A 26232-nucleotide genomic window follows, 5' to 3' on the forward strand; every position below is an offset into this window, starting at 1 on the left:
TGGGCCTACATACAGTATTGGCCAAAAGTGATGTCCAGAGGGAATATTAGTTTTTAATGACCCTACAAGTTCGATTAAACCATCAAAAATGTGGAAAATCAATATTTTAAATATAAGGAAAGAAAAAACTCTTAAAGCTCCAATATGTAATATTTTTTCACCACAAGAGGGCGCAGTTTCCAACAATAACAAAGGCGAAGCTTGATGACGCTATGAAGGAGGTGACGATGGGAGATGTCGTTTTTAATGCGTTTTCACCATCTAGCGATGTATCTAAATGGAATTAATGAATCATGATCACGGATGAGGTCATTTATTTGTTTTTGTATTACCTGTATGTCTGATCGTATTATTTTATGTCATCATAATTAAAGAACTGCAAGGAACGTGGAATGTTATGCTATATTATTACAGGCATGTGGTGTAATTCATATCTATTAAAATCATCTTTACTGTAACTATTATGTTACTTGTACAAAAAAAAAAAAATTGATTTGCTTACCTGTCTATCAATACACTCGCGAGGGCAGAGTCTCTGTCAAGTCCAAGATTGTCGCGCAGCTCTCTCCATCTCGAAAACGCCTGGCCGATATTTATCCGGGTTTTATTCCTCCGTTTGTCACACAGTCTGCGTGTATCCGAATATGGACGCTTTCGTTTTGTTGGCACTTCAATACTCGCCAAAGAGTAATCGTGATCCATAACAGCTATAACCATACAGTCTATGGCTATAACGCTATAACCACCACTTCCGCATTTGACCATGTGATATTCCGATGTGGTGGAATATCACATGGTCCACACCGGAAAAAAAGGATAGTGCGGACATTGCATCACTGAGAGGCGACATTTCTTTTCCGGGACGGACAGTTATTTAAAATCGGAATTTCTCTGAAATAAAAAATCTTTGGAGACTTTTGAGATATTGTAAGTACACAACTGGAGGAAAGATATCACACTGTGCAAGTTATTTTCAGAAATTTTATTACAAAATTGTTACATATTGGAGCTTTAACTTGGTTGAAGTATTTATCTGCCAAAATTATTTGGCAAAAAAGGCAAAGCTACAAATTTTATTTTACTGTGCAAAAAAGAAAATGCATAGAAAAACTAAAATCTCTCAGAAAATCTCTCAGAAATCTCGCAGATTTATATTTTCATAGGTCACATATTAAATGGGAATCTTTTGTTTAAAATGAAAGCAAACCCTGTGTATCATGATGCATTTGGGATCTTCTCTACAGCAAGCTCTTGAAGGCTTTTGAGAGTAGAAGGTGCAATAAATGTAATAAAATACATAAAAAATTCTGACAAAGACTGCAAGACACCTTTGACTCAGAGGAACATATGTTTTCAATAGTTCAGTGATGCAAAGTCACTTCAGTCCACATCTCTAGACATTACTAAAACATTGTCACTAAAACCTGCAGTATTTTCTGTGTAAACATACATATTCTGTGCTTGAAGTGGGTCGGTGTGCACCGGTACAGGGCTTTTCTATTCACCGTTCTGGAAATTCTTCTTCTGAATTAAATTGTGACAACAACCATGTCCTTTTGTACAAAGGCCCAGCCTTTGAAGACAACAAATCCAAAAGTGAATTGAATGTGTACAGGGCCAGAGTTGCTAATGTATTTATTTATTTATTAAGCAGTACTTTTTTTTTCCCAAAGCAATTTAGAACTGGGGAACATCATAGGCAATTTTCATAAGAGCAACAATTTTCATAGTAGTCGTTGGCAAGTTTAAAGTATAAGCTGCTAGATGAATACAAAAGCTAGAACAGAAGATAATTTAATTGGAGTTAGAGTTAAGTGCTTTGTTTATGGTTGTGCATTAGTCAAGTGCTTGTGGAAGAGATGTTTCTTCATGAAAGTTGTGGTGGTCTCAGCAGTTTGGATGGAGGTTGGCAGCTCATTCCACCAGAGAAGAACAAAGACACTAAAGGGTCTGAAAAGTTACTTTGTGCCTTGTTGTGAAAGAATAACCAGGCGCCACTTGTTCACTGGTGGGAGGCGGTAGGGAGCATACATGTACTGTATAGGAGTGCACCCCCATGTATGACAGCTTCTCAGAAGTCTCAGTCTCAGAAGGGGTTAATCATGGAATTGTAAAAGAAATTGTAAAATTGGGAGTTTTTGTGATGGCTCACTCCTGTTATTTCAGTTCAATGCAGAACAGCGAGCGTGGGAAGAAGATTGGGAATGCTGTGATGTCAACGAGCAGAAGTGTCGTGCAAACAGGAAAGGCTGTCGGTAAGATTAACAATAGATTCATTAGTTCACTTGTTAATTCTTTCTTATTTCACATTGAACTTATTTCCCATACAATCTGTTCCAGCAGTACAAAACAGCCACACTGTGCATGTAGTACATGCCATTTACAGTGCCTTGTGAAAGTATTCATACCTTGCATTTTTTCCCCCACATTTTGCATGTTGCAACCTTATGCTAAAATGTTTTTTTTTTTTACATCAATATGCACTTCATAGCACATAATGACAAAGCAAAATACACATTTGTGAAAACGTATTGCAAATTCATTAAAAAGTAAAAACTTTTTAAAAAGTGCTTGGTTGAAGCACCCAAGCTTTGCACATCTTAATTGGGACCATCAGTGAACAGCCATTTTTAGGTCTTAGGTTTAATTGGGTTCACCTTCAGGATATGGCTGAGCCACTCAAGAACATTCACCCCCGGTTCCACTGACAAGGCTTAAGCCTAGTCCCAGACTAAAATGCATGTTTGATCTGATTTAACTGAACTGTCCTTCTGTAAGTTTCTCCCATCTCCAGATATAGGAGTTCAGCCAGAATTAGGGATGCACAATTTAGGGAAATTCGATTTAAAAAAAATTATATAAATATATAATATTTTTATAAAAATCTCTGACAATAATTTCTTAAATTTTTGTTAGGAAATTTAAAAAAAAAAAAACTTCTGTAAACCTCTACACTAGAAAAAACGTATTGATTCGCATATAAATTCACATATAAATTTATTTAGAGAGAAGTACTATTTTTCCTATTTTCACCCAAAATAGGGTGATGTGATTGTGAGCATTATTGAGTACACCCATGTAATGTAATGTCGGTTTCATTCATGCTGGAAGTCCACAAGTGAGACCCCTTGAAGTCATAAAACTTATGAGGTTTCAGGAAATCCATTTTATGGACAAAGTCATGCAGATATTGCTGCAGCAGCAGCTGAATAAAACACAGATAGAGACGTATTGAACAATGAAATGAAGACAATAAACATACGATTGCGTCAATATATGGTTTATCTTTGTTCTTCAAGCCATCTCGGGTATTTTCATAAGAATAAAAAATATTTATAATGCAATGCTAATCAACATAGCCTTTATCACTGTAGAATACTTTAAAATGATATAATTTCTGCCTCTTTCTGTGATAGGAAGCCATATCAGATCACAAAAGGAAGTTATTTAAAACACTTGACTGATGTTATAAAGTGAGTGGAGTAAAAACGTCATTAAATGTTCTCTTTTGTTGGACAACAGGCTTGTAAATGCTTCTCATCACAAGTTTGGATCGATGTTTGGTGCATGTTCCTTTTTCAAATAAATGCACATTGTAAGTGACTTAATCTCACAGGGCTTGCAGAGATGGTGCAGCCTTTACTGCGATCGAGCCGCTCTGAACAGAGTGTTGCGCATGTATTTAAAAATTGCAGCCTTTGCGATTTTATTATCGCACTAAGCTAAATCGCTATTTGGATTTTATTTCGCTTTAATCGTGCTGCCCTAGCCAGAATGACCATCAGGTTCTTGGTCACCTCTCTTTCCAAGGCTCTTCTTTCCCTGTTGTTCAAGTTTGGCTGGGTAGCCAACTCTTGGAAGAGGACTGGTTGTTCCAGACTTCTTCCATTAAGAATTATGGAAGCCACTGTGCTCTCTTCAGTGCAGTGGAAATGTTTTTTTGTAACCTTCCCCAGATCATTGCCTCGACACATTCCTGTCTATGAGCTCTAGACACCGTTCTTTTGACCTTGTGGTGTAGTTTTTGCTCTGATATATGCATTTTCATCTGTTAGACCTGTATAGTGTCAACATGGTTAGCAAATACTCACGAAGAAGACGAAGGAGTACCAATAAGCAGTCTTTATTATTAACCCACAACAGGAAAAAGCATAGGGAAAAAACAAAACCATATAATCCATAAACGAGAAATTACAAAATATGACTGGGGCTATCCGCCTTATTTTTTAGTGTGGAAGTAAGCTATTTTCTGTGGATGTCCGAGACTTCCAATTCATTAGCTGCTATAGGGAAGTAACGAGAAGAATAACAAAGTGCAATAAACGGTAAAACTATTTGCGCTACAAAACAATGTGTTCATAATTATGACAGTACATTAAAATAATATGGTAAGAAATACAAATTTGCAGTATCAAGCAGCATAACGAGCTGTTTCGTACAGCTAAAAATAACTGTAAGCAGATGGCACCGAAAGCCAGACACGACTGCAGGACCAGAAGGCCAAGGCGGAGTAGCTGGGAACCATCTCACAAAGCCTAGCTGTTGGTGGGGAAACCGGAGGCAGAACCGGAGACCTGGAGGGAGTTAGCAGTGAGGGCAGAGCCGAGGAGCTGAGAAACACCAGCAGAGAAGGCGAATCCACATAAGTGGACAGAGAGAACAGAACCAAGGTGTCAGACTGGACCAACGAAGGAGCTAGGATCATAGGAGGAGGAAGGACTCCAGGCAGAACCAGACCATCCAAATTGCTGTGCAGGACCAGCGGAGAAAAAGATAGTTTGAGGGTGGGGACAAGGATGAGACCTGCATCCGTGGACCAAATCATTAAAGGAATGTTCCTTCCCTGACTCTGATATAGACTGGGGCCACAAGCTCTGATTACTGGATAGACGTAGGCTCTGGCCCCGGGATGGAAATGGTTGCCGGTTCTTGCTCCAGGATGGAAATGATGGCTGACTCTGAGTCCATAGAAAGAGAAGGCACTAGTGTGGGGTCCATGGCAGACTTGTGTGTTGTCTCTGGGTCCGTGGTGGGCGCGGGGCTGACAGAGCTCTTCCTTCTCTGCCTCACAGATGCTGAAGGGATTATTATGTAGGATCACCCACTCTACATATCTAGCAAACATCCCTCAAGGACCTTCTCTAGGCAGGCATGCCTTGGAACGCTCGTAGAAGCTGGTATTAAAAAACACACAGAGGGAGCAGTCTGGATAGTGTGTTAGGCACACCAGGTCTAAAAAAAATCCCTTGTGTTGTCCTTGAGGAAACAATCTCTTGGTCGAAGAGTAGGAGGCAAGCAGCTGGTAAGTCTATCTTTATATTATGTCTTTGTTGGATAGTTCTTCTGTCAGCATGGTTTGAAAACACTCACAAAGAAGATAAAAGAAGGAGATCTCAGGAACAAACAAAGGGAAAATGCAAAACCACATAATCCATAAGCGAGAACCGACAAAACACGACTGCAAACCAAGGGCTATATAAAGACAGGGCAAACAAAGAAACTGAACAAAATAATATACTGGTGAAATGGATAAAAATGGAAACTAATGTTGCGACTGAGACAGATCAGACACGCATATTTGTTATATTTAATCCATCAAGAACATCAGCATTGCGTGATTACATTTAATGCCCTTCCGATATTTATCCTTGTTTTCGCATGGGCTCGGTTGCAGTCTCTTTTTTTCTGTAGCCACTCTGAAGTCCGAAGTCTTTTGCATTTTACAATGGGTGAATCTCCAGTTGTCACTGGTGATTGTCGTTTGAACCTTTCTGGATCCGCCATCAAATTGATAAGTTTATATCAAGTGCTGTGAGAAAAGGCTATAAATCTCCACCTCCAACATCCTCACACACAACATAGCCTACTAGCTGAGACACCTTCTTTATGTGTACAGATGTGACGTGATGATGCAAAGACATGCTCGAATTTCCCACGAAAATCCACCAGTACCACTGGAATTAAAAACATTATTACAAGCTTACCGTTTTGAATTGAGCTAAGGCAAGCAGATAGTTTTGGACACTGGCTGGTTATGTACTTGCTCAAAAAAAAGTTAATTTTTAACTCAAAAAAGTTACCCACTGCAGCTTTAGGTATCCCTACCTCTTTTAAGAAGGGTGTGTTAGAACTAAAAACCGATGGTTTGCTCAAGGCTGTTGATCTGCTGAATTTCAAACAATGCTATAACTTATTGCTTTCCTGTATTCTGCTTCAGCCCTCTCTCCATTGTTAAACTGTATGCATTTATGTGTGTGTATGTTTGATTAGTCTAAGTGTTTAGTCTAGTTAATAAAGTCTTGTTCGTGTCACATGTAAAGTTGTTTGTGGTTCGTGCTCATATACTGGATCATGCCGATTTTAGCTACATGCTCTGAGTAGTACCGTAAGTAAGAAAGTTATTTTCCTTACGCCGGAAATTAACATTTCTTAAAATTAATCAATAATTTATACTGCATGTTTGCTGGACGAACAGGTTAGTTGATTGTGGTCTTAATTCTGCTACATCAATTTAATTATATTTACTAATCCAAATATTTATAATTAGTAATAATTAATTATTTATAGTTCTCTTGAGCTAATTTGCTACACTAACAAGGAAGTAATGAGTAACTTTGGCCATATACTTGCATTATTTTATGGAACATGGAACATCAGCGTTCTTGAGAGCATCACTCAGCTCACTCTGATTATCTCAGTATGTATATTTTAGACAACAATAAACGAAATATGTAATAAAACACCATTCTGTCTCTTTTCGTTTTCATTTAAAAAATCTTGAACTTATTAATAGCCACACAAATGTGGTTCAGGCAATGTGTACATTGATTATCTTCACTGCTGCATGTATATTATTTATAACAAAACAAAGTATAAAACACAACCCTGACTCTTTCCGTTTACATTTTAAAAATATTAAACATATTAATATGTGGTTCAGGCCATATTTGCACATGTACTCTGATAATCTTCACTGTAATAAAATGAAATATAACATTAAACACAACCATGTCTCTTTTTGTCAAATGTCAGTTTTAATGATCAATAATAGCCATTATAAAGGTTGAGTAAATGGTATAAGCTATACAATAAGAAATAAAGACAAGCAAACAATTAAAAAAGTCAGCGCTCTAGTAGGCTACAACGGTACAGTTAAATATCCTTAATATATAAAATGATGACACTTCTCTTTTCCCTCAGCCAAAACAATTTGACAGGGAACAAATGATAGATTCATGACCCAAAAGATCGCCCGTTAGATATACACAATACAAATTATATCTCATGTTCAACCACTACAGAGACATCGGAGCCAGCAGCAAACGTCAGAAGCACTAGCCGAGGAATGGCTGTTCTCAGCGGGGTACATGAGCGCTGAGCGCCTGATGATCGCCTGGATCTCATAAGTCCAAAAACGTCAGATCAAATTTTCAAAAAGGTGTTATCTTTCTAACCACAGATTTGAACTTTAAACAACTACATTCTTGCCTGAAAAACTCTTAAAACTACATTTTGTGACAGTAGTATTTTTTAAATTACGCGGGTTTTCTCCTCTGCTATTGCTGCATGCTGGTAGGTGCAAGATGCATTCTGGGATACCTGGCTGACTCAAGTCCGCACAAGTCACCTCTCGAATGTATCTTTGATAAAAGGGGCAGATCAAGAACACATCCGGGATTTGAACTGGACTTGGCTAGATGTGAACTTTGAATTGAAAGAGTACTTGGGCAGCGATTGATGACATTTCACAAGAACACAAGTACAGACAAAAACGCATATTGAGAAACGGCTTGAAACTAAACAGAGCGGTGAAACAGGAACCGAAGGAAATGTCAAAAATAAAATTCCACATAACAGAACATAATCATGACATTTAAACGTGTGTCTTTTTCAAATCATGTCCAATTAATAGAATTTGTCACAGCTTAACTCCAGTCAAAGTTTGCAATGTAATTATTTTTGTTTTTTAAATACATTTGCCAAGTTATCACTAATCTGCTATTTGCTTTGTCATTATGGGGTATGGAGCGTATATTGATGTGAAAAACAAAATTATGATTTAAAGCATTTTAACAAGGCTGCAACATGACAAAATGAAAAAAAAAAAATTAATACTTTCGCAAGGTGCTGAAACAAGGAAAAGGAAATTGTTTGATTTTGAATGTATTAGAATGTGATGCTTTCCATATGTGCTATATAACAGGTCTTGGTTCATAATAGTTGTGATCCTAGAACTTTAAGTAATTATTGGTTTAATGGTTTTATTTATTTATGAGCAACATGTTTTGTAGCTCCTGCAATTATTTCTTGCTTGGCTTAAATGTATTATTATTTTTATTTTTTTAGGTCAGTCAGTAGGTGGAGCTTTGACCGTCGCTAAATCAGCCATGTCGTCCTGGTTCTCCATGCTGGCTCAGCCGACCGCAGCAGTCAGTGCATCTCCACAGTCTACGGACTGACATCTACTTCTAAGTTCTAAAGAGAAGACAATACTGCAGACATTGCACACATCTCTATTGTTAGGAAATATAACAATGAAGATTTTTATAGAGAAAGAGAAAATGTAAAATAAAAAGAGGATTACAGCAGCTTGATTTTAGATTTAGTACTCATTTTAGTAGTTTAATGGTAATAAATACTGTAATAAAAGCATTTACCTCTGACAAAATACACTATTTTCAGGTGTTCCGTTTGGGATTGTTAATGGTTATGGGACTGGGAAGTTATGGGAAATCATAAAACCTGTCTATTCTGAGATCAGGTTACCAAATGTTTTATAGGTATTTTTCCTACAAATAGCACACTGATTATCTCTAATGGCAAATGAAAAATAAACATTATGGTCACAATCGGCCTATGTTACTTAAAGCTGTCGCTGTCCACTTTTCTCACAAATAAAGAAACAGTGGCACTATATGGTCCTATAAATTGGACCTACATCGTGTTTAGATCAGTCCTATAATGCAATAAAGAGAATGCTATTTAACAAATATAACACAAATCTGTGTGGTTTTCATTTATTGATGAAAATGACCCAGGAGTTACATTGTCCTAACCAGAAGATATGTGATAAAATTCCTGTGACAAGCAATTTGTCTGTCCCCACCTGTGGTCCACACCAGACTCCACACAGCAAAATCATTAAAAAATCACAGCCAATCAGAAGAACATGTGGGCAGGCTCTCTCTGCAAGCACACTGTAATAGATAAGTACATAACCAAATTCATAAATATTGAACTACTTTAACATTATTAAAAATGCATACTGACTGAAACAATATTTTTTATAGAATATACTTGTTTGTTCACATAACTAACGTTTATCAGCATTTATTTAAAAACAAATCCATTATGAGTTCTACAAAGAGAAATTGTTGGATAATGTTAGACTAAGCCAGTTTTCCTTGCAAGTATAGATAGACAGACAGACAGACAGACAGACAGACAGACAGAGATAGATAGATAGATAGATAGATAGATAGATAGATAGATAGATAGATAGATAGATAGATAGATAGATAGATAGATAGATAGATAGATAGATAGATAGATAGATAGATAGATAGATAGATAGATAGATAGATAGATAGATAGATAGATAGATAGATAGATAGACAGACAGACAGACAGACACTCACTTTGTATCATCTGCTGACAGTTATCCAGATAACTTCTGTCAGGACCACTATTTTCAAAGATGACTGACAATGAAAATTTGTTTACAATTTGGATTGGCGGTATGTTATGGCAGGAGAGCAGCGATTACCCTCTCTTAGGGTAATCAGAACAGAACCAACATAAATGTATTGCAAATATGATTAATGTTCAGTAATTTATGTACAACATGATTCAAGAAAAAAAGAGTCTGATTTGAAGAGGAATATCAGAAGGCCAAGTCCTGATTGGACGAAAGGATGGGTTGGGGAGGGAGGAGGGTAATTAGCTCCTGAGCAATGCGATAAAGCTGCTGATAATACTGAATGGACCTAGAGATGCTGTGATAAGCATCATATTCTAAGTAGCCATGGATCAGCTGAGATTCAGCGCATGCTTGAAGTTTCTAAAAAATATATAGCCTTTTGAAACCTCTATCCAGAATATCCATTGATGTCAGCGCCATTTAAATTTCACCAACAAATCCTGTCTTTAAGTACAACCAAGTGTCAAGTCAGATTTATTTGTATCGTGCTTCACAATACACATCGTTTCCAAGCAGCTTTACAGAAAGTCCTAATAGGTGTGTTCGACTTCATGTGGCTCCTGCGCAGACCGATTGGAATATGAAATCAAAGTACCATGAGAGCGATTATAGAGCAGACGGTTTCGTATGCTTTCAAATCGCTCTCGTGGTACTTTGATGTCATACACCGCATGAAGTCGAGCACACCTACTGCTATTTCCATAGGTGAAGCGTGTGTAAGGCTGGGCCTTCCCCTGGCTACGGGCTCAAGACTAGCGTTCAATTTTCTCACTCAAACCACTGACTGCTGCTACTTCTGATTGCTTTTAGAGGGAAAAGCTGCCCATAACTGCTGGTCTAGGATCAGTTTTCTCTGTAATAATAGCATATTGGCAAAATAAATTTGGTGGTTGTGCTCTCGAGAGCATCAAAGGTTTCTATTTACAACGTTTTTTTGCTGTTTTGAGCAATGTAGCCAATCACATACATCCTGTAACTGTTGGATTATTGAACACAATGCCCACCCTATGAAAAAACCTTAATAAAACCTAAACCTATTTAAAATACATTTATTTCATACTAAGTATACTACAATTCCATTTACATATTTACTTACATTACAGACTTACTGATATAATTATAATTCAACTTTATTTGGAGTACTTCTTTATTGCACAATGCACATTTCTTGATAGTACGCCTTAAATTGTGTTTAATATTACTATTATGATCTCTGTATACAATCAGTCTATTTAGGCAAATTCCAAACGGAAGTGAGCATCCCTATGCCCTACTCCCTTCGAAGGGCAGAGCCCTTGAAGTGGGGACTTTGGAGTGAGCAGGGCACATGTTTGCCCTTATGTAGCCATTTGGAACTCACTTGGTGAAGAAAGCAATGAAAGACAACGTAATTTCTCTTCACCTGAGATGTTCCCATGACAACACAGTACAGTGTCCATCAGCTGATTAGCTGTTCTTATAAACAGAAATTTCTTATTGCTGTTAACATAACTGTTGTAAATAAATAAACATTTTATATAAAAAAAACGTTTTTAAAATGTATGTTATATATGTGTGTGTGAGTGTATTTCTCTGTGCTCAACTCTAAAACTTGCTGTCTCATCTTTGGACTCTGCATTACCTAACACATTTCTTACCTATGAAACTCATTTAAACAACATGGCAAAAATGTGTGAAATATATCTCAAGCAAAACAAAATAAAACAACTTGAATTACTCTGTGTGCAAGTAAACTTGAACTCTCCCGCCAACTAACTTTAAAATTGTCTGTATTCACTAGGTCACATGACCATAAACGATCAAATTACTTCCTTGAAGTGACCATCGCATGTACCCTTCACCAACAGCCTTGTGGAAGGGCCCTTCGTAAAGGGATCCAGTTGTTCACTTTCATTTGGAACACCCCAACAAATGGTGTCCCCTTCCCAAAGTGCCCTTTAAGGGTGCACAATGCAGTTTGGAATTTGCAGTTAAAGTATAGGGTACCTTAAGTAGCCTATACTTGCAATAGTTCCACTTTATCGCAATCAAATATACTTAAGTATATCTTTAGTTGAATTTCAGCACTATTTCTGGATAACTAAAGTGCATTGTGCATACTAGCATACTAGTTGTTCCAATTTAGCAGACTTTAAGTATACCAATTTAGTATTCAAAAAGTACAATTGCAGGGTATTTATTAAGCACATAAATATGTAAATGTATTTGTAGTATACTTAGCATAAAATAAATGTATTTCAAATACATTTTAGTATATTTATTTTTCACTAGGGCAATCAGACGTGTTTAAGTTCGAATCACTCAAAACGCCAGAGTTTTTGTCCAGTGCGGAGTTCTGCACGCTGCAAATCCTCTCGTTATAAGTTAACACATAACAAACAAAGTGTCTACATTGTAGTCTGAATAAGATTCATTATGCAGTCAGCTTAATCGATTAGCGGAACTTTGTGAGATCACAATGAACTGAGATAAGTGACAGCATTTTAGTGATTATAGGGCGCGCTCTTTGCACCCTTCTTTTTCCAGTGAATTCCATTCAGAATGTGAAAAAAAAAACTTGTTTTGCTGCATTAGGTAAGGCAATGGTTATTTATTATCCAAACTGGCTGCCAGGCCTATAATCACGCAAACAGTATGCTTGCTTTTCTGTTCAAATTTTAGTGGTTTGTGAACAGTCACAAATTTATTAAGAGCGTTTATGCTGGGATGTGTTCGATAGACGACACGTATTTCATGACATTCTATTTAAATGTGTTTTTATGGAGGAAGCACATCTAGCCTTGCCGGCATGTAAACCGTTCATCTCTTCCACTTTAATACTAGTTACAGCACAAAAATAAACATGCATGAACATCAGAAGGTATGTTGAAAGACTTACAACTTACTGAAATGAAACATGTCTCGTGTAATCGCTTAATCGGCAAACAATGTCACGTAACATCACATTTACCTCAGAAAAGTCAGTCAGTGACCATAAACTCGATAGTCAGTCAGAAATATTAATTCTAGAGAGGACCATTTAAAAAAAAAATGCACTATATATATTCATTGCCATATAATCTTGAGAAAACAACACCCTGACAATCCTTGATGTGCAGAAAAGTGTAAATACAGTAGGCTAAGGCTACATATGCAAACAAGAGATGGGACATTTGCAAAACATGTTAATATGATCCAACTGCACTCCAGTAAAAATTTAGGCACAGAGTTGTATTAAATCTCTCTACATTATTTTATCATATAAATAGGTTAGGTAATGTATTTGCCATCCATGTGATCTGATTAATTAACTGGAAAACAATGATTTTACAGTACAGATGAACAGTATTGTATTTTACTGTTTTAAAATAGTTTTTTGGAGGCGGGCAAGGTGTGTATTAATATCTGTCAAGCAACTGTGCATATACAATCAATTTCCAGCAGACTTCGACTGCTGGAAATTGTCAGCAGTCGAAGTCTGGACCCAATATAATATAAATATGCAGAAAATCTGTTCATGCAAACTTCTTTTGTTGAACACAAATGCTTCAAGGTACAAAAGCTTGAATTAACACGTTTTTGCATTCAAAAAAATGCTGCGTGCTTACAACTCATATTGACTCGGGTTTCTTTCTTTTTAAAATAATATATTACCATTCATTGAAAAAACACAATGCTGTCAGGAAACACCCATCCATGTGAACCTGATATTTTGGGCCCATACTCACATGAATGTCCCAAGCAACAGAAAGAGTCTGCAATATTCTTTTATAACAAGTTAAACAGTATGAAATAATAATAACCAAAAGTGAGGGTTCAATCTAGCAGGAAAAAAACATTTTTGTACACACTATTAAACAATAACAGCAGAAAAAAAGTATAATATACACTTATAAAAATATACATACACACACACACACACACACACACACATATATATTGAGCAGCAAATCATCATGTTAGAATGATTTCTGAAGGATCATGTGACACTGAAGACTGGAGTAATGATGCTGAAAATTCAGCTTTGACCACAGGAAAAAAAATACATTTTACAATCTATTCACAAAGAAAACAGTTATTTTAAATTGTAATAATATTTGGTGAGCATAAGAGGCTTCCTTTAAAAGCATTAAAAATCTTACCGATCCCAAACTTTTGAACGGCAGTGTGTGTGTGTCTGTGTGTAAAAGAAACATTGTCACTTTCAACATTTGTCCCAGAACATTTCTTAACATATGTAAATATTTGTATGTACATAAAAAGACTCAACAACCGAGACATAAACTGAACAAATTCACAGACATATGAACAGAAGTGGAATAATGAGTCCTTGAACAAAGGTGGGCTGGGGGGTCAATATCAAAAGTGGCAGTCAGTATCTGGTGTGGCCCACCAGCTGCGTCAAGTACTACAGTGCATCTCATCCTCATTGACTGCACCAGATTTGCCAGTTCTTGCCATGAGATGTTACTCCACTCTTCCACCAAGTCACTTGCAAATTCTCGAACACATCTGCGACTGCCACTGCAAGGATGATCACCTGTCCTTCCTGTAGCAGTTTTAGGTGTCTTACATTACATACACTGCAGTTTATTGCTCTTGCCACATCTGCAGTCCTCATGCTTCCCTGCAGCAGGACTATGGCATATTCATGCAGGTGATCAGGAACCCTGGGCATCTTTCTCCTGGTGTTTTTCAGAGTCAGTAGATTCCAATCGAGCTTCTCTTTAGTCCCCTAAGTTATTGGAACTGTGACCTTAACTGTATACCATGTGTAAACTGTGTCTTCCACATACTGTTCCACAGATGCATGTGCAATAATTGTTTCAATGAACATTGAGCATAAACAACATTGTTTAAACTCTTTCAAATCTGTATATCTGTACAATCTGTAAATCTTAATTCCATTTGACAAAATTATCTTTAATACAGTATCTTTTGAAAAAGGGACGTTTCGGATTTACTGAGACTATGGTGGTTGGACATCGGTCCCTCTAGGGTTGCCCCAGAAGACAATTTTGTACATTTTCAAGTTAAATTCAATATGGTTCACAGTTCAAAATTAAGAGCTCCAACCCATGTTCAATGTGAAAATTTAACTCTGTGAATTTTGTACCTTAACATCAAAGGGAACTCAAACCTCTTTTTAGTGCCTCAATCTACATTATGTTCACACTAGTGTTTTAATAAGAAGCCAAACAATTAGAATATAATAATAGTGATTTTATATTATTATTATTCCTATGACTGTAATAGTAATGTATTGTAAAGCAAATGCATTGTAAAATAAATGAAAATTTATTAAGTATATACGCTACAGTAGGGAAAATACAATACTTTTGACCTTATTTCTACACTTGAAAGAGATTTTAGTTTGACGGAAATTGCAGTTGAGCTTTGATTTTAGCGGGAGAACTACCGTTTCTGCGAAAATGCGTGTCATTACAAATTGTCAAACGCTGTAATCATCTTCCCACAAAAATGTGAAAATAATGTGTAACTGGTACCCTCTACATGCAGGCTAAATTCACAGCACATGCAGAGATGAAGTTCACTGCATTCATTCACTGTGAACCGAGCCATTCTGAGATGCGGAAAGCACCGGATCACAGACTACATAATTAAATCGCAGTGTTTTTGTGATTTGGTAAGGGTACAAAGCCATATTGCGCTCTTTTTATTTTAGTTCGTCTGACAGATATGTTGCCAAAACAATGGCGCAAATCAACCTTTTATGTTATTATGAGAATTTTACAAATATTTTCGGTTCATTATGAAGCTGTGGCGGCACAGATAAGACTATGGAGGGCCACAACAGTGTAGGTATTTATGGGAAACACTGTATGCATGCATATGTATGTATGTGTGTATATAACATGTGAACTATGCTGATACAGACAACAACAACATCAAATGTTAAGCAAGTCACCAAACCAGCGGCGAACCAAAACATCAAATAACATTCAGTACGAAATATCTCACCAAACCCTTGAACCTACTGCATCCTGCTGACATTTAGGAGAAAGGGGAGCAATACATTTCTGGAAAATGAACCAGACAAAAGAACAGTGATAAATTTAATAAGTCGGGTGTACAGTTGCCATTTTCCACCAAAGGAGGTTTAATCGCATCATGATCCATTTACACCATCAAATTAAACAGTATGTCAAAACAGAATACCAAACTTGTAATGGTGACAGAAATGAAATGTTCTCAAACTTGCTATGAGAAAATCAAATCTACACATGTCTGAGGCGGGTCAAAATTAGAAATGAAACGTTTCAGATACCAATTAAATATTTGATCTCCATGAGCATATTAGGCATTAAGAGAAGTCTGTCCATATCTGTCCAATCACCTTTCAGAACAGTGGATAAATTACAGGACAAGTTTCAAAGATGATGCCATTAACTATACATGAGGCAGTAACACCATGTCCTCATCCACCTCAAACTCCTCAGCTCCATCAGGTGAGAAGAGGTAAGTGGGTGGCTTCCAGGGTGATTCGTCAAGGCAAGACGGGTATAATTTACCCACGGCACAGCGGAAATCTTTGCCGAGGTCCCAGAGCACACGCTCTGACACAGGCTGCCGCAAGGACCAGCAATCGAGCTCCAGGTCGTACTGATACAGAGCATACTTTGCCCGTTCGTTTAAATGCGTCTCACGTATGAAGATGCATAGCGTATTCAGTAGCACCACAGCACGCACACAGGGGTCAGAGTACCGCTTGGCTGGGATGTTGGCAGCTAGACGCCATTCATTTTTGTTGACATCGTATATCTCTACCGTAACAGAGGAGCCATCGATAGTGCTCGTCGGCAAACGCAAACCCGAGTTGCCCACCACATGTAGACCACCAATATAGAATAGGAAATCTCCTAACGCAGCAGCGGAAGCAAAGCAACGACTTGTCTGCCGCATGGCCATTTCTACCCAAGTGTCAGCACGAGGGAAGTAGCAGTACATGAGATCGTGTGTCATGACGTAAATGCAGTCCCGGGCTGTTACCGCTGTGCTCCAACTCCACGCGCAGGGAAGAGGGCTGGTCACGCTCCATTCATCCTGCTCGCAATCGTATCGCTCCATTGTGCGTTTATTCAACTCGCCACCCACGTTATCACCGCCTATAGCGTAGATGAAACCCTGACAATACACCAGCGACGGTTTAGTGCGAGCGTAAAGCATGGGTGTTTTAGCCACCCATGCATTCTGCTGGGCATCCAGCCAGTAGAAGGTGTCCACTGAACAATAGGCAGCCTGCAGCTTGCCGCTTTTGCTGCCGTGGGTAGCTAGCGCACTCTTCAGTGGTATCTGTCCACCAGCAATGTACACATCATTGTCTGGGGTGACTAATGTCCCAACCTTCTGCATGTCTCCAGGCAGGCTACACAGTTTATAGACTTTCTCTGCTTGAGGACTATAACAGACCACTGTGTGACGTGGACCTATTACGACCGGGTGGCTTTCAGCTGGCGGTTCGGCCTCCACAAAAATCAGCATTTCTTCCTTGGTCATGCCCAGTCTGGGCTTGAAAAACTTTGGCATTGACTTGTACAGGCCTTGCACTACCACTGATTTGTCATTCGGTGGAAGCCCTTGGAACCAGGCACGTTGGGTCACCTCAGAAAGCGCATCAATTCGAATCTGGCTGAGGACGGAGGAGAGATACTGAGAACGTGCTTCCATGTTGTATTCCAGCCACAGCATGGCCGCCTCACGTACCGTTTCCTCTTTCTCCACGTTGAGATTATCGCTGCTCAGGAGGTCCAGCAAGAGCTCGTGCGAGAGCTGCAGAAAAGCTTCCTGTCTGTAGACGACAGAAAATTTGTGCTCCACCATGCGCTTAGCACTTTGCTTCAACTCTGTGCAACTGAACAGGTCACCGATGCTTAGCATGCGGACGCAGTTTTCAGCTGTTATTTTCTTGACCAAGTATTCTCGACACTGCAGTAAAACATCTTCCACCTGAGAGAAAATCAATGAAAGACAAAAATAAGTAGACGTAAAAATCAAAAAACTGTACTGTAGATATTGAGATTCTCTAACTGCCCACTTCTAAAAAGTAGTTGGTTTTAGTAAGAAACATTTATTGAAAAGCTCCTTTTGGCCAATTCTCAAAATAATTTGGTACACAATGCTTGAATAAATTTCACAATGATCAGCTATTCACCTTATTGGCTGATGACCATTTGTTTTGTGGACATTTTAGAGACCTCTAAAAATGCCAGACTGTGCTAGTCTGCAACGATTTTATGTTGTTATGACAGTAATATGTGACCCATAAGTTTTGTGATTGAAGCAAATGGAAAACTTGTTAAAACAAGTCAGTGTGAGCATTGTGCGTGTAAACGGATATATTTAACAAGTTAATCTGTGGAAGACTGTGTTGTGTGCATGTCTTTCTAACCTGAAGAAAACAGGCCGTCTCGTAGAGAGGTTCCACAGTGGTGTCGTTGATGACCAAGTTGCCGGTGTAAGCATAAGTTATGATGGTCTGCAGTGTGATGGGGTCAACGTTTCTAAGATGAACATGGGTCTGTTTGCTCTCACTGAGCCCGCTCATAAACATGGCCCTAGAGGAACACAAACAAAAAACAACACGGGTCAAAACAAATAACTACATTTCATATGGAAAAAACTTGACTCATCGATTAAAGTTCTTCTTTAAATCTGAATCTGAATCTGAATCTTGGGGGGGAGGGGGGGGGGGGTGTATTCAGTAGCACCACAGCACACACACAGGGGTCAGAGTACCGCTTGGTTGGGATGTTGGCAGCTAAACGCCATTCATTTTTTAATTATATAACATTACAATTTTATATAAATTTTAAATAAATTTCTATTTATTCAAATATAAATAAATTATATTTATCATCAAAATAAACATTACTTTTGTTCACAGTAATAAACTATCTTTTAATACTCTCTTAATCTTTAATCAATTAAAAAAAGGATTGCACTATAGCCTAATAGTTAGCGATATGCACCAAGATGTAAATTGCCAGTTTGTTAATCAAATTAGAATCGAATCATGAAATTTGTGTCAATGCCCAGCTCTAGACTTTAATAGGGACGCTGCTGCCGAATACTGTTGAGAGACGCACAGACTTCACACACTTCACAAGTAATCTATCAGTGTCATATCAAAATGCTCAAGCCTCTGTTACCATCTTTTAAATTATGTTTTGGAATTGGCAAAGGAGGCTTGGGATGAGATGCGTAAGAAATTATTACACAAGGGAGTTTTTTAGGACAAAAACCTGACAAATATCTTGAAATAAAACATCTGTGCAATTTCATGAGCTGTGGTAACCGTAGTATTAAGTGGAATAATTGACTCTGGGCTGTTGTAATATTAGATAAATAATGCAGACCTAATAATAAAGTCCCGTCATCAATTATTCAGTTTGTTCAATTTTTTATATATATATTTTATATAATTTTAATATTTTCTTTACTTAAATTATCATCATAAACACATTTAATATTAAAATTAACCGAGAACCATGAAATTTAACTGCCATTGGACCGACTACTGGAATTTTGGTACTGTGACAACACTAGTTAACTTTGAGGCTGCTGAGAGCTGATTAGCAAAAACATTGTCTTCATTTTTGTATTTAGACTAGAGCAACATTGTGAAATAGCATAACTGAAAATGGCATTACCTGTAACACTTTTATACATGTACACAAATTCTAAAGCTTTCTTTTTTGTTTGTTTGTTTACAGTTTAACACCATGCCAGCTACCTCAGCCATTTTCATGGTGAGCAAGATTAAAAATGTATTAAAATAGCAATTAAAATTTATCTTAGATAAAAATTCAAAAACTAGATCTGGTCTTCATTAAAAATATTTTCATAAGAGTCAAATAAAAAAAATAACAGAAAGTTCAAACTATCACAGTCCATCAAAAAATGCTTTAGTAATAATGGATTCTGGCATGAGAGGCATAAAAGGAGGATCTTCACCCAGAAATATGAGTTAATCTGGAGAGTAGCCTATATAAATGTAACAAATTATTATTGTGTATTCACAAACCCCTGCTCTACCCACCTGAAGTAAGAGCTACAGGTGGCCAGCACCATCTTATGGCAGGGGAACTCATTCTCCTCCACCAGCAGAGTGATGTCAGTCAACAACTTCTGCTCGTAGAAATACTTCAGCTGTTCCAGCACAGAAACTGCATAATCTGCGTTGACTGGCCGACGCTCTCCAACCTCCGACATGTTCGTATCCCATGAGTTTTCAACCAGCTTTCTGATGTCAAAGCGTAAAGGTTCCTTTCTGCAATGGCCTGTTCCCAGAATACTTTGAAATTAAGGTTATTCCTCTACCATGCTGAGTCACAGCTTTTACAGCACTCCCCCGGTGTTCAGCTGTCTTGGAGGATGTTGGGATTTAGAGAAAAGGAAGCGTGAGGTAGAGGGAGATATCTACATCAGAGAAAAAAATATATTTGTTTTTAATAAAAGTATTCAATAATAATAATATTTTATAGAACAAATGTAAAATTACAGTACTAACACTTAATTACAATTTTTTTTTGCTTTCAAACACTAAAACAGCTTTTTATTTTGGTGGAAAACCGTAGGATGTCTTTAAAGCTTCTCTTTCTGATACAACAGACGCTAAAACACAACATGTACTCGGTTGCAGTCCACTCTAATACGTTTTCGTTTGAAAATTTCATATTTCTACCTCCGTCCACACTGAGACAGCGTTTTCGTCCTGTGAAAACAGAGCTTTTTGAAAATGTTAAGTCACGTGACACATATTGAACCAATAGATATCTCTGTTTATACTGCTATTGTGCCTGTTATGTGCAATTCACTTTCACACTGTTGCTAAAGATGTTACTTTGTACACTCTTCATATCGCAGTCCTGCAAAGATGACAGAAAATGTACTTGCAATTGCTGTCCTGCGGCAAAACATGAAAGCAGTTGCGTTTAAGACCAAACATATAATGGTGACTGAGTGCAACCTGGACACATCAGTGAATGTGGAGATATTTTGCTAAAGAAAACGATCCTACCAGAAGAATAGCATGAGAACTTTATAATGTCTGTTCCATCTGTATCATGGTTGTTAATGGAGCACAGGTATGGGGGCACAGTGACTGAGGTGGCCGGGCCCCTCATGGCGCCAACGCTGAAGTAATGGCAATTTTTCCAGCCGCTGAATGTCAGCTTTTTCTTGTTCCATTAAATGGTAAGTCAAGTGAACATGCAAGTTGAATTTTTTAGTGACAATTACGAAAATGAATCTGGAGATTATTGGATTGTTGCATTTTATATCACAAGGGGTTGAGACAAAAAAAAAACTGGTCGAAACAAGCTATTTTGTGGATACTAACTGTAATATTATTACTCAATTTTTATTAGAATTCATTGCATATTTCTGGCTTAAGGCCCTGATATACTTCAAGCAAAATCGAAAGACGAACTGATGTGATGTCATTTCGAGCAAAATCATGCCAAAACGAATTTCGTTTGGAGTTCGAAACAGCTTGAGCTTGCCAAAGCGAACTTTACAGAAAAGTTTGCTTCAGCTGGTAAACACCTTTGTACTACCATTGGTCCATCGTAATAGGTAGGTGTGCGCGGAGGCTCTGCCTTTTCACATTCCTGTTCATTCCGTCGAGGTGAGACCGACCCGCGAGTGAAAACATGAGCACAAAGCTGTTAAACTTCTGATGAAACGAGACACTGAAACTACTTTTCATGTTTAATACGGTAAAGCTGCTTGATTTTAAGCAATCTATTGTATAAAATGCTATATAAATAAACGTGACTTTACTAGAGTGCTGAATTGAAGAACTTTTGCAAACATATCCACGTTGCTATGATCAGATGCTTATGCTTTATTAAAAAATGCTTGCTGTCAATTTTGTTTTGCGTTTTTTGATGTTGAGAGGAAAGCGTGCAGCATATATTTACATATTCATCTAAACACTGCTCTCAGCAGTGTGGGCGGCATCTGATGTTCGATGATAACCATAAGACAGTAAAAGAAATGGACACAGCGACCCCATAGACTTCAACAGAGACAAGTGAAGTCAATTAGAAGCACTCACTTCCTGATGGCTGAACGTACGGCGCAGACTCAAACTGAGCTTGACGACGTAGATGTGACGTGAGCAACCTGTCTGACAGTTTTAAGTTTTCTAGTAGCTGTGCCAAGAGAAATCTGAATCATTCCCTTCCAAATCTTGCAGAGACGGAGAGCGTGAGTTGGAGCTGTCCATGAGCTAGGAGCAAGAGCAACTTTATGACTCTCTATGGGCTTCTCCCTTGACTTTATGCCTCCACGTCCCTCCGATTGTCTGCGAGCTTCTCCTGTCTATACGGTAATTTCTCTACTCTGTGACAGAGAGTCGTGTGGTTATGACTCAATCATTAGCCTATTTTTACAAAAACGGCTTCTACGGGGCCATAATGTAAGATACAAGATAATGGAGCCTTTTATACATTGTCGTGTTTCTTTAGAAATAAACAATGGACAAATGGAGTCTTTAAACGCCTCAGATGTAAAGTTATTCGCTGTCAAAGTGACGCCAAAATGAATGGGAGTCAATGGATGCTAACAGCAGGTGATGGCTTGTTAGCCAATGGATGCCCCCATAGAAGGTACGCTTTCCGAGTGCCCCTTGATGATAACACGCAGCTTTGATGCGTTGACGTAATTTCCACAGAAACAGGAAGCTAAGGCGGGACATATTGAAGCGCTGATGATATGTTGGATTCAGTAGTAGTAGAGGGGGGAGGTTGCTATACAATGCTAAATCAGATTATGTACAATAACAATTTTCGGAAAAAATAACATTATGATGTCCAGAAATCAATTTCAAGATTACATTGGGTTTAATTTGTCATTTAATGAGAGCTACTACTCATATATATTGTTAGTGCCGAGAATTTTCACGTGAATAAATGCATAGATCCGCCACAAGTGTAGATTTTGTATTTTCATGGTCTAGTGATAGAATTTTGCCAAGCGTGTCAGAGGTTCTGGGTTCTAATCCGCACTCGTATAGTTTTTTTTTTCTCTCATCCAAACCGAATATGTTTATCAGTGGTTGTCTATCAAGCAGGAACACGTTTGTGTGCATACTGTGCGCGAACCACAAGAGAACACTGTATCCATGCCACTGATAGCAGTGGCAATGAGCACTCCACAGCTTGATTTAAAAAACAACATTTCAGCGACTTCAAAAAGTGGTGGGGACAATATCGACCCTGGCAAAAATCCATATTGCTCCGTAACGAGTCAACAACGTCGCTTTGGCAAGGTGGTATTTATAGCATAGGGGGCGGGACACTTTACATTCTAGAGAGCATTTGATTGGACAGAAGAGGTGACAAGAAGCTGAACTCCTTGTGATGTCATAACAATCAATGATCCATTTTATCTGAGGTGAGGGACTCTGTAAGTTTTGAATGCTTAAATATCTCCTAAAAGGCTCAATTTTGTCATTGATTTGGATTAACTTATTCATAACCTTAAAGCTAACATATTCATACTAAAAGCAAAAAAATAATTTTGATTTCAGGGGGCCTTTGACCAACCACTGCACCAAACATAAACTAATATGATGTTGTCAGTCGTCGTAGTTATCGACCTCCACTCAGCACGTGAAGGAGTTATGAAAACGTGAGAAATAATGAAATATGAAATAATACGTTACATCAGTCGGCATCAGCTGCCTTTCTTATTATAAGGTTTGTAAATTGGCGGGACATGAGCCTTTTCCGGTGAAAGCTCATTAGTTCAGAGATAAGTAATTTAACAACATGAACTCATTACACCCAAATTTCTCAGTCTCCCCTCTAAATATATGAAAAGGAGCTTAGAAACAACTATATACACACAGTACATTAAAATATTATATTATCTTAAATACAGTTAAAGATTAATGTTTTATTAGCATAATTTCTTAAGTGACGAACGTGTTTTGCACCGGCATCATTGCTGATCTCCGATTATAGTGCTTACGCCATACTACAGCCTCTTACTGTACTACGCAAACATGCTGAGTTTTAGCTTCAGTAAACATTTGATCACAACTGGAGCCTAGCTGGGATGCTGTTGTCCGGATCTTAACCACACTACGCTGTTAAACAGGCCTGCTAGAGGTGACCTTACCTCCGATGTGCTGCTGCAACTCCGGCGGCTGCTGCTGCGCGTTTCTGTCGAATCCACAACACACAAAGACGAAGCTTTTTCTCAGGCAGCAGTCGTCTGGAAATGCTCAGTCCTTTCAGGGTCGAAACCCGGTGCCTACAACAAACACCTTGACGCCCTGATCATGATTTCAAGCGCATATTACACACTGATCACTGATATAGCATTATGCTGCTAAATATATTAGCAAATCTAGCTAGTACGAACAGCAATACTTTCCTGCAATTAACCAGATCGATATTAATGTATCGAAGATCACTCGTGCACTTAAAACATTTGCATTCAGTATGCAACGATGAAGTGACTTATCCGGGGCCTTTAGACGCCGAGTGAGCTACGGCAGCGTTATTTAAGAAGTCGAAGCGATCAGGAAAGCTAGCTGCATGCTAGCAGCCCGAGAATTAAACCAGCAGATAGGAACCAGCGACATGCGTGTCACCGAAAGAGGCGGGGACAAGCTTCTTCCGCCTGGCCAGAGAATGCCCTCTGGAGCAGTCATTCCCAAAGGCGGGGTCCCGACCATAGACTGTAAAAAGTCCCGACCCACAAGTGGGTCGCGGGAGATTTTGTATGGGTCGCCAAGTCGAGCACTATTTTTCAGTGTGCTATAAACGCGTTCTCATCCTAGGGCGTCATATACTGACGCTTTTGACATTTCGTCCACATGCAACGCACATGGATGGCACCCTTTAGCGTCAATATGAGACGCACAGGTTAGGGGTAGGGTTAGACCGCTAGGAGGCGCCTTCTGGCCCATATCTATCTGCGTCTCATATTGACGCTAAAGGGTGCCATGTGGTTGCATGTGGACGAAATGTCAAAAGCGTCAGTATATGACGCCTTGGGACTTTGTCTCATTAAGTATAAATTGTGTACACTGTAATGATGAGTATATGAAAACAATGAGATGCCCTGTCAACTCTTCCTTTCTCATTTCACCGAATATAAAAAATTCACAGACAACATATGTTCACATTCATGGCACAATTCAAACGGGACCAGAAAATAATTATTTTCTCCCATTCACTTGCATTGACGATTTTTCAACCTAGAGGTCCAGCGGGGTTTTACGGAAGGGGCGGGACTTACCAGCTCTATACACGTCGTCTGTATCTGGCATCTTACAGTTCGAGCTATCATTAAGTTGGCAATTAAATCTACTTTGAAATCGAATATATTTAGGCCTATACCACTTACGTGCATGTTACCTTTAGTTTGACTTGTTAAATAGAGTAGCAGCAAGCAGCAACCTACAACCTGCATTCTACGTTCGGGGATTTCTCAGTTATCTGGATTTTACTGTTGACGATTTGACATGATCCAGACTCACCCTGGAGTTGCTGTCATAGGCAGCAAAAGGAGCACGCTTATTTCATGCAAAAATAATTAGATTGTATTTTTTAAGCGGAGCTGCGGAGTCAGACTCTGCTACTTCCTTACAAGAGTTGGCTACCTTATTGAACCAGGGAACATAATAATTTAAAATAATAATAATACTAATAATTATTAAAAAATTAATTGAAAAAATATATATAATTCATGTAGGCTAGTCTTACATAATATACACTACCGTTAAAAAGTTTTGAAACATTACTATTTTAAATGTTTTTTGAAAGTCTCTGCCTTTTTTTGATTAAAAATGCAGACAAACTGTAATATTTGGAAAAACAGACAGTAACCAAAATATTGTGAATTTAAAATAGTGCTTTTCTATTTTAAAATACTTTAAAATATCATTTATTTCTGTGATGCAAAGCAGAATTTTCATCAGCTATGACTCCAGTCTTCAGTGTCATATGATCCTTCAAAAATCATTCTAATATATTAGAGTTTTTGGTTTCACTTTATTTTCATGGTCCATTTAACACATTATATTGACTATAAGTAATATTGCACCTGTCAACTAACTCTCATTAGAGAGTTAGTAGAGTAGGCCTTTTAGTAGACTGGTAGGGTTAGTAAGTTGACATGTAGTTGCAAAGTTACTTATAGTCAGTAGAATGTCTGTTGGAGGAGCATCACAATAACGAGTTAGCAGATATTAAGCAGATAGTCTACTAATAATCTAATGAGAGTTAGTAACTATTTTTGACAAAATAAAGTGTTACCTGATCATGGTTTCGAGTATCGATCTATTAGCCCTTAATGAACACAAGAACGTGAAGTAATCTCATACAACTTAATCCAGATATTTTAATCAAATCCACAAATTCGTTTGAAGAACGATATTAGCCAGAGATCATTATCACGATTATAAAATCTGGCAGCTGTCAAATCATCTCAGATGTATTAAAGGGATAGTTCACTTTGAAATTAAATTTTGGTATGTTTTAGCTTACCTCAAGGGCATCCAAGATGTAGGT

The 26232-nt window shown here is 38.1% G+C and overlaps 2 protein-coding genes across 3 annotated transcripts in view; one reads left to right on the forward strand and one right to left on the reverse strand.

Moving 5' to 3' along the window:
- avl9 (AVL9 homolog (S. cerevisiase)) overlaps positions 1-8998 on the forward strand; it is a 48305-nt gene extending 39307 nt beyond the window's left edge. The window contains exons 15-16 of the mRNA XM_081392547.1: positions 2167-2255; positions 8347-8998. Coding sequence (XP_081248673.1) covers positions 2167-2255; positions 8347-8459 — 202 coding nt within the window. The 3' untranslated portion in view covers positions 8460-8998. The remainder of the gene's footprint in view (positions 1-2166; positions 2256-8346) is intronic.
- A 6466-nt stretch (positions 8999-15464) lies between these two features.
- kbtbd2 (kelch repeat and BTB (POZ) domain containing 2) lies at positions 15465-24476 on the reverse strand. 2 transcript variants are annotated; one of them, XM_081392048.1, is made up of 5 exons: positions 24085-24372; positions 23831-23987; positions 19740-20119; positions 18090-18255; positions 15465-17647 (listed from the first exon to the last, which is right to left on the reverse strand). In XM_081392048.1, exons 3-5 carry the CDS (start codon positions 19910-19912, stop codon positions 16091-16093), a joined length of 1896 nt encoding a protein of 631 aa, XP_081248174.1. In that variant the 5' UTR covers positions 19913-20119; positions 23831-23987; positions 24085-24372; the 3' UTR covers positions 15465-16090. The 2 variants fall into 2 exon arrangements, with proteins under 2 accessions (XP_081248174.1, XP_081248173.1); XM_081392047.1 differs by having other exon boundaries at positions 23831-24476.
- Between the last annotated feature and the right edge of the window lie 1756 nt (positions 24477-26232).

The sequence above is a fragment of the Scardinius erythrophthalmus genome, assembly GCF_964197995.2.
Source record: "Scardinius erythrophthalmus genome assembly, chromosome: 18".
In the NCBI taxonomy this organism is placed as follows: domain Eukaryota; kingdom Metazoa; phylum Chordata; class Actinopteri; order Cypriniformes; family Leuciscidae; genus Scardinius; species Scardinius erythrophthalmus.